The following is a 17,291-nucleotide window of genomic DNA, read 5'->3' as shown; positions in this document are numbered from 1 at the left end:
TTGAGCTATGCAATCGTCTATTCATTGCATACAATTCCTCAACATTTTAAGAATATGCATGGTTAGAGATTCTCTTCCTATGCATTCACTTCACTTAAACCACAGATACCACTATTACATCAATGTCATGGCAACTTGTATAATCAAATCTGATCCAGACAAACCAATGACTGAAACAAGAGCTGTGATCCATAAGTGCACCAGGACGTGCAACCAGCCAAGTCACCAGCATGTCTACACAGTCCTCCTTAGTGGGCTAAATGAGACGGAATACCCAAGAGGTGTTACCTGTGTAATATTTGCTCTGGGTTGGGGCTAAGTTGTTATTTGTATCCAGTCAAAAACATCTATCTACTTCTTTTGTTTTCCAGAAACCCTTAGAAAGCCAGCTCACATGTCCAAGCCTGACCATTCCAGATCTGTCCAAGTTCCAGGTAAGTTCATTACTTCGAAGACTGCCTGCATGGTCTGGTGGATAGAGCGTCTGCCCGGAGAGCAGAAGGTCAGCGGTTCCATCCCCAAGCCACGGCATGATAATAATCTGTTAAAGGACGGTACTTATTGTTTCTTGACACAGGCTCAGTACTAAGGTGTTAAAACAAGGACTGGTTGACGAGCACTATAAAACAAACAAAAAGTCTGGACCAGTAGAAGTAGCAACACATGCACATTAATTCATGTCACAATATAAGTGCAATAATCTTGAACTGACATAAAACCCCATGTCACCTCACCTCACCTCATTGCTTAGATACATCCAGTTGCTGTTCACCAGATAGACCGCCTCTAGGGGTCGGATCCTCGGGGCCTTCTTTTCAGCTATTGATCTCATCAAAAGTAATTATTTGTATAATATTTGCCATCAACATGATAAAAATTAACTCTTGAAGTGTGTTGCTGTAAAGTTTGGGTCAATTTGATGAGTTTTGATCCTGGGTGATATGTTACACTCAGGATTGTAACTTGGTGGTTGTGAATACTGACATTGTCATCGGTGTCAGTGGTATGAAATTCTTTCTGTAGCATGTCTGTCTCACAGTTTATTGCCCATCACTATATTTGCAATATGTGCTTTGTGATCAGTGAATGCAAGTGGGGTTCTCCTGGACCAGCAAGGCTGACCAGTGACTGTTGCCATCAAGTCAACAATTTGAGTTTCATTGGTTGTTAATGTTATTCATTGTTTGCTATAGATCAAAAGGAATCAGTAGTACCGGTAATAGATCATGACTAAAATGCCTGGTTAGGTATTAGGCACTTCAGCACCATCACCATGTGTGTGACTGAGACGAGGCAGGTGAGGTGCAGATACAAGAACTGACATGAAGCCAAGCTGGTATATTGGCCCCTGATACGGAACTCTTCTTTCTGTCTGAGAGCACAGCCACATGCATGAGTTCCATGAAGGGAACTCTCTTTTCTTTCAACTCAGTGCTCATGAACACTAAGCCAAGATTGTTGGACACTGGTCCATAAAGCGTTCCGCTCTGTTGTATGTCTGTTAAAGTATGGGAGTATAGCTTTGTGGAACAGGGCCCTGGAAATATTATGGAACAGCTTGATCGACTCTGTTCCGAGTGTAATGTGTTGTTTGCTGACTTTAATAATCTTATCTTATTTCATTATATGCAGAGTCAGAAACATTATTGCAATATGTGAAAAGGGGATATGTAGTGTTTGAAATGAGAAATGTTGTCTAGCTGCCATCTGGACTCACATATTTGAGAAGCTGCAGACCATGACCAAACTCTTCAGGCCCAAAATACTGCAGCTGACTTATTGCAACAAATAAATCAAAACAAATTTACTGCAGGCCATGAGGGATCATACAAATTTGAAACTACAGGCCCTACACAAGATGTACCTGCCACAGACCTACTAGCAGTCACTTGTTTCTCACACTGGATATATATATATATGAAAACATACTTTTGTCTTGGCAAATATTGCAAAATGTAAGTGAGGTTATAATTATTTGGGTAAAATCCTCATCATTCTTTCAAGGAAATTCCAAAGTTTAAGTTGGCAAGCTTGGATATATGTCCACTGTTGTGGTTGTCATGTTTTGTGATCTATTACTATAGTATTAGCACCATACCTTACTGCATGGTTTTCACATGAGGTGGTGGAGGGGAACGGATGACCCAGCACACCAATTGGTTTGCAGAGTTGCATCCCTTAGATGTGCCAGAATCCTATCATCATGGGTTCCAATCCCAGATTTGCCCCGATTATGCTTCTAGATTTGTCAGGGTGACTGTGCTAGTGAGTTTCACCAAACCGATAAATGTCTAAGATCTATGTTACTTTGATCTTTCCTCCCACATGAAGCTGACATGCTGTGATATTACTGGAATACTATTGAAAGTGGCGTAAGACACAGCTCTCCAACTCATATGAGTATTGAATGTCTGTGGCCATTTCTCACCCATTAAAGCCCCACCCTGACTATAAAAAGCCTGCAAGGTGGGGGTGTTTCAGTTTTGAACAATGACTGACAATGTAAACACAACCGAGTGTTGGGAGAAGTTTTTTGAAAGACATACGGGAACCATATCACCATTGACCGTCAAACTTTGTATCAACTTGAATAACAAACCATGGATACAACAAATGGCTCCATATCCAGATATAAGTCAATAAATTTTCTGTAGTTTTATCATAAAAAATCGAATCGATCGTGTTTGGCGTCTGCATCAATCACAGTGGGCTGAACTTATTTACGGTGCCAATCAACAGGGATCTGGGTCACTGGGACCCGCCAAATTTCACAGATAGAGTTACTTCGGCATGAGGAGCTTCATCGGACAAGTGAGACTTTGCCAAAATACATTGCTACTGAGCAATGAAAAAACGACAAGAAACTACTTTGATCACTTGAAAATATTTTTGACCATTACCAGGTTTTTTACACGATCGTTGTCATCCAGATTCCAGATAAGGCAAGACGAACACAACGAAGAAAAACATTGTTGAAATCACCGATTGCAGTATATATTGTGAGAAATGCTATTTATAAACTGCAGATTTACCGTACACCACAGGATAATGATTGGTGCCCCAACACATATTATGTTTCTTGTTCATTTACACTGCTCATATGCATCATGACAAACATACTTCGTTCTTGTCCAGAGATCTAGAACTATAATTTGTGTGTTGGATAAATCGTGGACATTCCATCGTATCATTTTATGAAGATGTGAAGACGACATGGCAGGTAGGTTTTGAAACCAAAGATGTACGCGTTTGTTGAAAAGTCTTCGAATCATTTGGTAGATATTTATATTACCAATAAAACTTACGTCCTTGTTGTCAAACGGCCCACGTGGGTCGGTGTTTACATGACGTCACACGTTTACGCATTAACCAATGAAATGTATATGTTATCATGACGTCATATTGACCTGCCAGATCACTTGTATAAGCTCCGCCCACTAGAGTGTGGTAGTTACTATCACAGATGGGGCTTTAAACACACTCACTCCTGCATGAGCTGAAAGACATTAATGACACATCTTTTCAACTGAGTAATGAGTATATTTTTATACCTGAATATAATAGTCACGATCAGTCCCTTTCCTTGATGAGGCGGAGTTATACATCAGACATACCTCAGGTCAACAAAAATCCTGAATACTCAAGTCAATATATATTTGTCTGTGAGATGATGGGCTATAAAAACAACATGACTGATAGGTAATCACATCTTGGGGTCATAAGGAAGGCTTTGGAGTAGACTAGCAGCACTAGATGCATGGTGAATACGGGATGATTAATGGAAATTGAGCCAGTGAGATTTCACTTCCAGTGTCACTCCATGTAGTGGTGCATGGACAGTCGTATTTCACAGGAAATCAATGGCTGGGGTCAGTCTGACCTGATGCTAATACCACTTCCAGGAAACTTGTTGAAGTTTGGGATGTCTGAATGATGATATATGTTTCTTGATCGATAGCGCTGAAGCTGGAATCAGTGCACAACTCACTGTGTTCAATGCATTAACTCAGTATGTTCAGTGCTTTGCTTTGTTTTATGGATCGAGACTGGCAAAATATTTCCATAATCCAAAATATTGTCAATAAGTAGATTTGCTTTCTGTTATCAAAATGTTGAATGAAGCATCAGTGGTCTCTAAAAATGATGGATCATGTGTGGCCCAGGCATCTAAGATGTCTCAAGCATGCCAGAAACATTTAATCATGGATTCTAATCCTGGTTCCCCATGATTATGTTTCTTGGTTTGTCAGCACCATGTATGTGCTCTAGGGTAACCAAAGTGGTAAATGTGTAAGACCTGCTTCAGTTGGTGAGTTGGTGCTTTCCTCCCATATTATACTGACATGACTGAAATGCTGTTCAATTCAGCATAAAATGAAACTCACTCACTGTAAAAATGAACAAGTTTTGTGTCATTGTCGTTTCATCCTGGATGTGAGACTTTTTGTCACATAAAGGCATATTATGAACAGGTGGAATTATGTCTCACATGTACCAATACAACATTTACTTGTAAAAGTATTGGAACCTGGCAAACTAGCGATTGGAGCTAGGCACAATTAAGGTACTTGATTCAACTTGCACCAGGTGCATGTTAACAAGAAAACTTAGTTGCACCGGACAAAACCAGGTTGCACCCTGGTCCCATAAATGTATCAAAGTCGAAACAGATGCGTGAAGTAGTCTAAATAAATAAGATCTCTTTTCAACAAAAGGTTGCATATAGCTAAATCAAGCCCTGTTGGAGCAATGGTTTCAACCTGTGAAATAGTGTTAGTCTTCTTTCAACATAGCACTGAAACAGCATGACATACATCTAACTGCTTCTGTGCCAATAGTATTCTGGACAATAGTAACCTCTCTTCATTATCGTACAATCTAGTATTGTATCCCTGGACAGTAAACGAATCTAGCATTGTATCCCTGGACAGTAAACAAATCTAGCATTGTAACCCTGGACAGTAAACAAATCTATTACTGTATCCCTGGACAGTAAATGAATCTAGCATTGTATCCCTGGACAGTAAATGAATCTAGCATTGTATCCCTGGACAGTAAACAAATCTAGCATTGTATCCCTGGACAGTAAATGAATCTAGCATTGTATCCCTGGACAGTAAACAAATCTATTACTGTATCCCTGGACAGTAAACAAATCTATTACTGTATCCCTGGACAGTAAACAAATCTATTACTGTATCCCTGGACAGTAAACAAATCTATTACTGTATCCCTGGATAGTAAACAAATCTATTACTGTATCCCTGGACAGTAAACAAATCTATCACTGTATCCCTTGACAGTAAACACATCTAGCCTTGTAACCCTGGACAGTAAACAAATCTATAACTGTATCCCTGGACAGTAAACAAATCTATTACTGTATCCCTGGACAGTAAACAAATCTATTACTGTATCCCTAGACAGTAAACAAGTCTATTACTGTATCCCTGGACAGTAAACAAATCTATTACTGTATCCCTAGATAGTAAACAAATCTATTACTGTATCCCTGGACAGTAAACAAATCTATCACTGTATCCCTGGACAGTAAACAAATCTATTACTGTATCCCTGGACAGTAAACAAATCTATTACTGTATCCCTAGACAGTAAACAAATCTATTACTGTATCCCTGGACAGTAAACAAATCTATTACTGTATCCCTAGACAGTAAACAAATCTATTACTGTATCCCTGGACAGTAAACACATCTAGCCTTGTAACCCTGGACAGTAAACAAATCTATCACTGTATCCCTGGACAGTAAACAAATCTATTACTGTATCCCTAGACAGTAAACAAATCTATTACTGTATCCCTGGACAGTAAACAAATCTATTACTGTATCCTTGGACAGTAAACAAATCTATTACTGTATCCCTGGACAGTAAACAAATCTATTACTGTATCCCTGGACAGTAAACAACTCTAGTATTGTATCCCTGGACAGTAAACAAATCTATTACTGTATCCCTGGACAGTAAACAAATCTATCACTGTATCCCTGGACAGTAAACAAATCTATTACTGTATCCCTGGACAGTAAACAAATCTATTACTGTATCCCTGGACCGTAAACAAATCTATTACTGTATACCTGGACAGTAAACTCATTAAAGTTTGGCTCTGATATTTCAAAACCCTTGTGTTTTTCTTGTTTTGCCTGTACATATCTTGTTGTTAACTTTGAAGTTCAATCTTGTAATTTAAACTCTCAGAAATTGTTTTCTCCAAAGTTGCAACCAACAACTAGAACCATCCATAAAGAAATAATGAGTTGAAGTACTAGCTTCTGATTTGTGATCAGCTTCATCAAAGGAAGTTAATGGCAAGGTTTCAGAATAAATCAAATGGATGACTTCCACTGATTGATGCGATGCTGTGACATTGAGTAACCTTACTTCATACTCTGGCAGTGAGTTTCTGTCCACATGGAATTGGTTTTGAATGATTTTGTGAAATACAAATATATAACCGAGAACAAAATACACAACCATATCCAAGTTGTTCTTTCAGGAACTGATTATGAAGCACACATGGAGAAGATGCATGCTGTTAAACTGTTACTTATATTGACAGACTTGTATCTGAGTATCAATGAGTTATGTCAGCATGATCCACTTGGTTAAAAGTGTCGAAATGAATTCATTTACAAACAAACGAGCTGTCTATTTTCTTCCTTTTCAAAGTTCTTTGAAGTTGGAACCTGCTAGTGGAATAATTCGCCCTAGCCCTGCGTTGTGAAACACATCAGTTACACGGACAGTGCATGTTTTGTGTTTTCAGATCAAGCTGACATATTGTCATAATTAATCCCATTAATTAATTGTATTAATTGTATTAGCCCAAATAACTGATTAATCTGTTATTGGTGCAATTTTTGTAGCTGTACAAATATCTTTTGCCACTACAAAAGTCCATGGAAATCGATTCTTAAGGTCAAGATGACTTTAGTGCACCGTTTAATCTGTAGCTCACTTGAGCGGAGTTCTATGCGAGATATCAGTATGTGGTGTGATGTTACTTCCCTTGCCTGAGGACCAGTAGGTCGGCCATATATGGAATCCCTAGTCATGCCAGTAAATGTCAGATGTTACTTTACAGCAATAGTTCTTGCATGACCTGTTACATCTCTTGTGTGAAGTGAATTGCTTTGTGCAAGGGGGAGTTGTTTCAGTTAGGGCTGACACGGGTAACTCGGGTTCCCAGGTTGGATGGGTACTGAGTAGGATCCAGGTATCCACAGGACTATCCGGACCCGTGGTAAGTCACGTGATATGTAATTTATTAACAAAAAATATCTAGAACTCTATGGTTACACTACAAGTCACTAATGTTCACATTTCTTTCTGACTGTGCACCCATTCCTTCTGACTTTTCATATGGTTGAAAGAGATATAACTTAAGTCAACTTCAGTGTATGCATGGCCAGATTGTTTAATACATGTATCTAAATACGTTTTACCAGGGCTGTGGTAAAAAAATTGACAATGAGACATTTTGTACCTATCACTTGAGACCTACAGTGGGTACCCGGGTAGAGTCGGGTGATAGCGGGGTGGGTACCTGGGTAGTAAATTTGAAGTCGTCTCAGCCCTAGTTTCTATAGCATTTATCACTTTGGTGGAATGTATCAGGACTGAAAATTTACCGAAAAATTGTTTCCGAAAATTTATTTGGATTTTGTCCAGTTTGAATTTTTAAAAATTCAATGAAACCTTTCAGGAAGATAACAGGTTTATAGAGTGTCAAGAACTGAACTGTTATAATTAAACAGCTGGACTTAGTCAATGATGCCTAAAGTGTGAGTTATAAATACTCACAAATATATCAACTCACAAATGCTTTCCCAGTATTCTTATATATTTGTATTTGTGGAAAGTTTTTCCAGTCAAAAGGAAGTGTTGATTCCCGATTATTGTATTGTTAGATCATCTAGATCTAAACCTTTTCCAGCTTTGTATTTACAAACCACTCCAATGTTATGCACCTGCATTAGTGTTATAGTTTGAAATCTCATGGAGAGTGAGTAAATGTAATTTTCCTGGCCAGGCAAACCAATGGTTGATAGCATGAGCATGCATGTCGTTGGGATATGTAGAGGTAGGATGACACACACTCGTGCATCAGCCAGGTCCGACACTGTAACCCAAGACCACTATTGTTCCATGATGAAACCTTCCACTGAAACCTCGGGCCCCATCACTCAGTGTCACAGAGATGATTAAGTTGTCTTGTAGTCTATCAACGCGTGTCGGTCCGACGTTGATTAATCAACAATTTGCATACTCGTATATGCAAGAGGCCGACATATGGTTCTCTGTAGGAAGTGACAACTTGGAGACGATGACTTGTGGTATATACAGTTCTACTTTATACATGTTCATATATACATACAAAAGACATAGTGGTAGTGGTTGTTGTCTAGGTGCCCCGGAGCACCCAGTCTAACCCTAGCTAGGCTAAGGGTAAGACCTTTCTTTTTTCTTTTCTCCTCTCTCTCTGGACCAAGGCTTATATAGCCAAGGTCACCTGATATTTAGTAAGTAATAAATATAAATGTAAACAGTAAATCATCAGTGACATACTTGCACATCCTGTTCAGGATGGCAGACGGTCGATGTTCTCAAAAATGGGGATTAACAAATAGGATTAGCATCTTATAAATAACAGCAATTAAATGTTTCAAGGCATATAGATGTCATGGCTCAAGGGTAATGAGCCTTTGCAATCAAATGTTCTTCAGACAATGGGTGTCGTAAATCAGTCACCATGACAAGTCTCTGAAAGTACAACATTCTTCTGTTCAGTTGTTAGTTTGGATGTTGACAAAGAGTTTCTTCAGATTTGATGAAGAGATGAATGACATCTGGAACGTATAAAGTCATATTGATCCAGACACGCAAATCATTTTTCAGATGGATTTTTGTGACAAGATTATTGATGTTGACAGACATGCAAATTATTGTTACTTCTCCATTTTCCAGGCTCCTCCCAATCTCCACCTTGCATTCCTGGCTCTGGACAAGTTCCTGCAGATCAACAAACGGCTGCCGCATATCTGGTGAGTTGAAGCCACCCTTACATGTAAAGCAATAAGCGACATTTTCATAAAGCAAATCCATTAAATGCTTTATAGCTGGTCAGTGGAGCTACCAACATCCATGTTGGCTGGACTGACAGAGCTGTTTTCAAATGAAATGAAATTTGTGTAGTGGGGCCTAAGGATGCCTGTGTGTTGCAATACCCACCAACCATGAAAAATTAAGTATAGTCATATGACAAAATTGGGTGTTCTTTAACCACTTTTATGTTGCTTATATACTAGTTTATTTGTGATATTGTAAATGTTTACCTTTATTAAGCTTTGCACTTTGACCATGCTCCAAAAGTCTCTCTAAATTCATTTCCTGAAACCTCTTTTCCAACCAATATGACATCTGAATTTGCTCAAGAGGTTCGATTCTGATTCAGCTGCTTTGTCAAGTCTGATTGAGCCTGTTTAATGCAGTGTTCTGATTGTAGGTGTGCTAATGATGCCTGTCAAATCATCTCCATGGCAACTGACCTCAACAAGCAAATGGAATCAAAGGTAGTATTTCTTTGGGATAATGTCTAAAAGACAATTACCATCATGTGAACCGTTGTAAACATATTGCACAGAATATTTTGAAGTAAATATCAGAAGTGGAATTTAAAGCTGCCACCTGTAAATGAGGGTGTTTTAAGGTTTTGTCAGAATTTGACCACTCCAACAGCCACGCTTTAACTTGCATGGACACCGCAGGGGTATGTGAAGGGTATCTCCATGATAGCACATTCTTTTGAGAAATTGATCAGTCATGTCATGGGTCAAGGTCATCCTCAAGATCACAAACTGAAGACGTAAGCTACGCTGTATGTCTATAAGTTTGATCTAAATATTGCAGGTCGCAGTCTAGGTTGAAGTTCTCTTCTGTATGAGTACCCTCTATAAGTTTGACCTAAATATTGCAGGTCGCGGTCCTGGATGAAGATATCCTTCGATGCATGTCCTTCACCTCTAGAGGTTGCCTTGCTCTGTTGTGTGCCACCATGGGAGGATTCGTGGCCCAGGAGGGTCTCAAGGCCTTGACGGGGAAGTTCACTCCCCTTAATCAGATGGTGTGTTGACGGGCTCTAACCCAGGGCTCGATTTAGGGAACTTCATTCATTTAACTTTCACCAGGTGCATGTTGACATGAAATCCTAGTTGCACCAGACAAGATAGGTTTGCACTCATGTCCCATAAATTTATCAAAGATGAAACAGAGATACAGAAACTGAATAAGTTCATCTCAGAATTCTGATGACTCATGATTACATATAAATATTTCTGTAATAAATAATAGGTTGTGCACATAATCTTATACTGAAGTACCAACAGTTTGATGATATCAAGCCTAAGAAAGGATGTCAAATTACATATAATGCTGGAACTAATGATATAGTATGGTACACAAAGCATATGGATATTCTTTGTGTTAAAAAATTGTTGGGTGGAAATATAAGGGTTAGACACAGATCAGTGCATGTAGAAATAAATATTAGGTTGCACTAAGATTGTTGTGACTAAGATTCTTACAAGAAACTTAAGTATTAAATAGAGCACTGCTATCTTTGTGTGTTGCAGCTTTATCTTGATGCCATGGAGATCCTGCCTGGCCTCGACGCTGACAAGCAGCAGTTCCAGACCAGGTACATCACCTTGTGGCAGATCTACTGCACAACCCCATACAGTGTCTACATCACGTAGCAGCTATACTGCACAACTCCATACAGTGTCTACATCACGTAGCAGCTATACTGCACAACTCCATACAGTGTCTACATCACGTAGCAGCTATACTGCACAACTCCATACAGTGTCTACATCACGTAGCAGCTATACTGCACAACTCCATACAGTGTCTACATCACGTAGCAGCTATACTGCACAACTCCATACAGTGTCTTCATCACGTAGCATCTATACTGCACAACTCCATACAGTGTCTTCATCACGTAGCAGCCATACTGCACAACTCCATACAGTGTCTACATCACGTAGCAGCTATACTGCACAACTCCATACAGTGTCTTCATCACGTAGCAGCTATACTGCACAACCCCATATAGTGTCTACATCACGTAGCAGCTATACTGCACAACTCCATACAGTGTCTTCATCCCGTAGCATCTATACTGCACAACTCCATACAGTGTCTACATCACGTAGCAGCTATACTGCACAACTCCATACAGTGTCTACATCACGTAGCAGCTATACTGCACAACTCCATACAGTGTCTACATCACGTAGCAGCTATACTGCACAACTCCATACAGTGTCTACATCATGTAGCAGCTTTATTGCACAACCCCATACACCGTCTACATCACATAGCAGCTATACTGCACAACTCCATACAGTGTCTACATCACGTAGCAGCTATACTGCACAACTCCATACAGTGTCTACATCACGTAGCAGCTATACTGCACAACTCCATACAGTGTCTACATCACGTAGCAGCTATACTGCACAACTCCATACAGTGTTTACATCCCGTAGCAGCTATACTGCACGACCCCAAACAGTGTCTACATCACGTAGCAGCTTTATTGCACAACCCCATACACCGTCTACATCATGTAGCAGCTATACTGCCTAACCTGATACAATATCTACAAGTTCATGTGTCGCTATATTCTCTCCACATCATCATACAGTGTCTTCTTCATTGTGTAGCAGATACACTGTCTCACTTATACTGTGTCCTTGTCACGTAGCAGCTATACTGCCTGAACCCCTCATTGTGACTGTGTACATACTGTATGGTTGTATCTGTTGTACCAGGGGAGACCGCTATGACCTGCTGAGGGCCTGTGTGGGGGACGATACATGTCAGAAATTGGCCAACATCAAACTATTCATGGTGAGAGACACCCTGTTGAGAAGGAACTTTCATGTCATTTGTGTAGAATAGCTTTGCATGCCTTTGCAACAGCAGCCTTTCTCACCTTGTGGATTATGTCAGAATAATATCAGTGCTAACTAATGCAATCTTCAGGCAAACCCATTGGAATAATGTCGGTAGAACCATATCCAAGATATTTATTTGAAATGATGTATGACTCCAAATCCAGTAGGAATGGAAGTCATAGAAAGACAGGGAATAAGAAATCTTAATTGTTTCTTGTCTTGTGACAACACATTACATTGCAATTTCCTTCTTCACTTCGATCATGGAACACAGAACCCAAAACATACCTCTTCTACATCAGGGGCGGGCACCCTTGCCCTTCGCTACCAATCTGAGTTATCTGTCCTTGATCTGTCTCTATCCTTTTCATGTGCTTTTTGTTAGGGGATTTACATCCTTTAACATCAGTTTTAATATTCAGTCTTCATGAACAAAGTAACAACCATGATTTCTCCTGTCCAGCCCCAGAAGTCACCACCCTCCACGAACACCACTAATTTATAAATCCCAATTCAATGGTATTGTTTTGATAGCTCAATAACTACTCTTGTATACTGTCAGACATTAGATAGAAATTCTCTCATGTAGTTGGACTTAAAGTAACAGTCAGTTAATTTGTTCTTCAAATGAGTGGGGGCCGGGGGGATTTGTCATCTTCTGATGACTCTTGTTCTAGAGGAGACTCCAGTGCAAACACCGTTATCTACACCAGTCACACTTTCTATCCAAGTATCTGATATGCCACTCGGTTCCCCTGTTGGGTCCATATTAGTGGATGAATCAGAAGAGAAGAAGGACCTTAAACTTCTTGATTGCGTGGATCATCTTATGTTGGTGACTGACGTCCTCATGCTGGAGCCACCTAGCCTGAAGACTTTTTAACAACCTATTACTGTGTAGTTCTTGGCCATCCTACCAGCTTTTGATGTGTGATGGTGGTGTCTCTCCTATGGCTAGCAGCAAGACTATTCTTTGCCACCTAACCTTAGGGCTGCTTTGATTATTTTTACCAGTCACTACAGGTTCATCCACCCTGTGCCTGCATCAACAAAGACGTCTTTTGCAGTAGTCGCCTCTCCATCTGCAGCCTCTCCTCTTGCAGTGGTTAGGTAGTGCCTGTTATTGGGATACATGACGACTCTGAGGCACTGCTTCAACTAGTGATGATGTCACAAGGCTGGGGATACATTCCCAAGACATCTATACTGACATTTAAGTGTTCTTATGACTATCTCTGTGGAGGATGTACCAGTTGGGACCAATTGGATTGGCACAGTAGTTGACTGTTCCACATCATGTATCGCAGATGTACTCATCTATGTGTCATTGGGTGAGTAAGGATTTCTCAACCAAATCATGACCGATTGTTGAGATCTGGTTGATATTACATACGACTTCAGACTGGCACCACAATACTGATCACTGCTTCTGCATGAAAGTATTCTGAGTGTCATCATAAGCTACTAGATATTTCACTTAAGTCACATAGTGTGACAGAAATATTCTGAGGGGTTGTTGGGCTCTTTGTTGCTATTAGCTACCACAAGAAGTTCCCATTCTCCACGGCATCACAGATTGGAAGGCGTCACGGATTGGAAGACATCACAGATTGGAAGGCATCACAGATTGGAAGACATCACAGATTGGAAGGCGTCACAGATTGGAATGCGTCACGGATTGGAAGACATCACAGATTAGAAGACATCACAGACTGGAAGGCGTCACATATTAGAAGGCGTCACAGATTGGAAGGCGTTGCATATTGAAAGGCTGTCACGGATTGGAAGACATCACAGATTGGAAGGCATCACAGATTGGAAGGCGTCACAGATTTGAAGGCATCACAGATTGGAAGGCATCACAGATTGGAAGGCGTCACAGATTGGAAGGCATCACAGATTGGAAGGCGTCACAGATTGGAAGGTGTCACAGATTGGAAGGCGTCACAGATTGGAAGGCATCACAGATTGGAAGGCGTTGCATATTGGAAGGTGTCACGGATTGGAAGACTTCACAGATTGGAAGGCGTCATAGATTGGAAGGCGTCGCATATTGAAAGGCGTCACACATGGGAAGGCTTCGCATTTTGGAAGGCGTCACATATTGGAAGGCATCACATATTGGTAGGCGTCATAGATTGGAAGGCGGCCCGTATTGAAAGGCGTCACACACTGGAAGGCGTCGCATTTTGGAAGGCGTCACAGATTGGAAGGCGTCGCATATTGGAAGGCTTGGCATATTAGAAGGCATCGTATATTGGAAGGTGTCGAATATTGGAAGGGGTCGCAGATTGGAAGGCATCACATATTAGAAGGTGCACAGATTCTCGACAATGAAGCATAGCTTTGCATGTTAGATTGAGGATTGCTATGGAATTACTGAAGACTTGTGCTGTCCACTGAGCATAGACTAATCCAGACGTAATTAGGCGCTGGTTCCCAGTAACGCTAGCTTCCCCCCAACTGTGGGATAACATTGGAATGTTCTAGTGATGACGCAAGTCTCAGTCCAGCCCACTCGTCTGTGTACTGTTGGGATATCAAGCCGCTTGCTGTAGGTTGAAGAGGCATGTTTTGGGTAGCTGCGTTATATGACCAAAGTGAATAAGGAACTTGCAATGTCAGGATAATGTACGAATATCATGTAATTCATGTAATGTTCCTACACACATGAACAGTCATAACATGGCTCGATCCCTTTCCCCCAAGAGATCTTAATAAGCACTGTAACTGTGTCTTATCCAAAGACGTATATACAACATTGTAGATCTATATACATCTTTGGTCTTATCTAAAGTATTGGAGTTAAAAATTGTGTTTGCAATAAGATTACTTTTTTTATATGTCCATATTTCTTAGCTAAAACACTCACACAAACTTCCAAACTTAGTGTCAAATTAAAGTTGTCTCTAAAGTTGAGTTTCTGCAACTTATTTGAAAACAAACATTAAGAACATGGAGCCGGGGATGAATTTAAAGAATAACCAAGAATATACAAGGAAGTTTATCTTCCCTTCACTAAACCGCTAGGTGCACTGATCCGGCCGGCCCATCCTTAAACTGACAGCGCATGTGGTATACGCCATACGAGCAGTACTTGTTACTATCACACCTGTAGACAGTCAACCAGTGTAGCCTTCACCTCTATCGGCAACTGTCACACTGCTGTAGGGAAAGGTTATCTTTTAGCCTAAGCAATGATCTATCTATTGTCATGTCCTGAGATATACATTCCATGATTCAATGCTACATCAGGGGGGACTAATTATATTCTAATAGTAAACCACCTGAACAAGTCAGGCAGTGCGATCAACTGATCGTTCATTCCAGGTCCTTTTGTTGACGTTTTGCAATCGCTACTTAAAGTGTTGCCCTTGTTATTTGAATATCACACTTTTAAAAATGAAGTACAGTTTAATTGTATAGCTACCCATATCTATGTTGTAATATCACTGATTAGGCTATATGCATGCAGTTCAGAACAGCGGCGAGGCGATGAAGTACGCGAAATGTGAAGGCCTTATGCAAGGTGAATGTTGTGAATTTTCACATCAACACAAGTATTTATCAGGTATATAACTGAGAGAGGTGAGACTTCTTTTTCAAGAAGTTGTAAAAGGAACAGGCACTGAAAATAATCATCAACTGCATATAATAAAATGTTCAAAAATCAAGAAATGGAAAACACTGAAATCCATTTTGATATTTGAAAGGGTTAATTGGTGCACTGTGGTTAAAAGGATTTTATGGATGAGAAGTGGCTGTTTGTTCAACCTTGATAACATTCAATTATGATGATTAAAAATGATAGATATTATTATTAAAGACAATGTATTTATACTAATGTTCAATCTCTATACTGATGATTGTAATAACATTGCAGTGTCTACATCCAGTTTGCTTTGACATGATCAGATGATTCTTAATTTCATTTGACCTTGCTTTTTATGTTTTCTTAAACTGATGTTTAAAATTCCAACACAAACAAATAAAGTTTTTCTTTTTTTCTATCAATAGATATCTGAATTGCACAATGTTATAAGTTTATATATCTGTATACTTATGTACTAGTATTAGATTACACATGCATCAGAATTTTGTAAGAAATGATCGATCAGTGAATTAACAATACCTGTGAAGACTAAGTATAAATGATGGGACACATTATGCAAGGGGCAGTATAATATAGGTAAATCTTTTACTCGAACTATGATGACAGGTGTGTTTATTTGCAACTGAGTAACTGATTGTGTTTTGGATGCATGGTAGATTTTTCATTTGGTATATTTCTCCAAAATATTTTCAGAATAAAAAATCCCTTAAAATCAGATGTATGTGGTAATGTTGATATAAAAGTAACATTTTAAATCGTTTGTTTTATTGTGAACATTATTTATTCTTCAATTAAGGCACAGATGTGTAGTAATTGTACATGTATAAATCTGTGATAAAGGCCTGTCAAAGATGTCCGTGTATCTCCAAGTTTGTTACATTGAAGTCCATGGTAGTATGAAAGTATCTGTTATCTGTTTGCATGCTGCAATGGACTTGTGGGAAATAACACAGGGGTTGATAAATAAATGAGTTTGCATTATTTCATTGATGAAATGTTACCCCAGACTGACAGAATGCCTTGCTGTTTTCTAACGTAGTAAATGCAGTGGCAGTATACCTTTTTCATGGCTGTCTTCCATCATGTCAATTTGTGTATTAGTTGAAGACTGAACAAATGTTGATATTCTAAACTTATAATCGCTGCAAAATATGTGCTAGTTAAAAATATTCAGTAGCTAATGACCATTTTTTGATGATGGTGCAGTAGGGTAACATTTAAGCTTGGCTCCGTCTCTACATGTCACTAGTTGTCACAGGGCACATTGATCTGGGAACCAGACCAGCAGCAACAGGCTGGACTGTCGCTTATATCATCTCAAAAGCAGAGTTATTGCCCTTTGGTACAAAAAGATCGCCCATTAGGAGTTTCTTGTCCCAAGTGCATGAAAAATGTTGGTGCCGGGCCTTCAGCTAGGGACTTGCAGATAACCCATATTCTGTATATTTCTCATTATCCTTTTAGGAAAGATGATTAAGACAAACATATGAAATGTGAACTCCATTGAAGTCACCCTATTGTTCAGATGCCATAATGTTATTAATTTGTGAAGTATAGACAATAGATGATGTGACATTGAAGCAATATGACCAAGCAGCATTGAGAATAGCTAAAATGTACATTAACCTTTTAACACCTGATGTTGATCACTCTTGTTTGAGCAATATTATGCTGAGGATATGATGTAATAC

The 17,291-nt window shown here is 39.5% G+C and overlaps 1 protein-coding gene across 1 annotated transcript in view; it reads left to right on the top strand.

The window, feature by feature from the left end:
* LOC139477374 (ubiquitin-like modifier-activating enzyme 6) overlaps window positions 1–17,291 on the top strand; it is a 109,377-nt gene that overhangs the window by 69,303 nt on the left and 22,783 nt on the right. Inside the window, exons 11-16 of the mRNA XM_071259936.1 lie at window positions 372–434; window positions 8,992–9,068; window positions 9,530–9,596; window positions 10,001–10,147; window positions 10,656–10,720; window positions 11,862–11,940. Of these exons, the coding sequence (XP_071116037.1) occupies window positions 372–434; window positions 8,992–9,068; window positions 9,530–9,596; window positions 10,001–10,147; window positions 10,656–10,720; window positions 11,862–11,940 (498 nt within the window). The remainder of the gene's footprint in view (window positions 1–371; window positions 435–8,991; window positions 9,069–9,529; window positions 9,597–10,000; window positions 10,148–10,655; window positions 10,721–11,861; window positions 11,941–17,291) is intronic.

This window comes from Haliotis cracherodii, unplaced genomic scaffold (assembly GCF_022045235.1).
Source record: "Haliotis cracherodii isolate W230 unplaced genomic scaffold, xgHalCrac1.p SCAF_1, whole genome shotgun sequence".
Lineage (NCBI taxonomy): Eukaryota > Metazoa > Mollusca > Gastropoda > Lepetellida > Haliotidae > Haliotis > Haliotis cracherodii.
The sequence above is the reverse complement of the archived record's forward strand: the minus strand, read 5'-3'. Positions and strand labels throughout refer to the sequence as shown.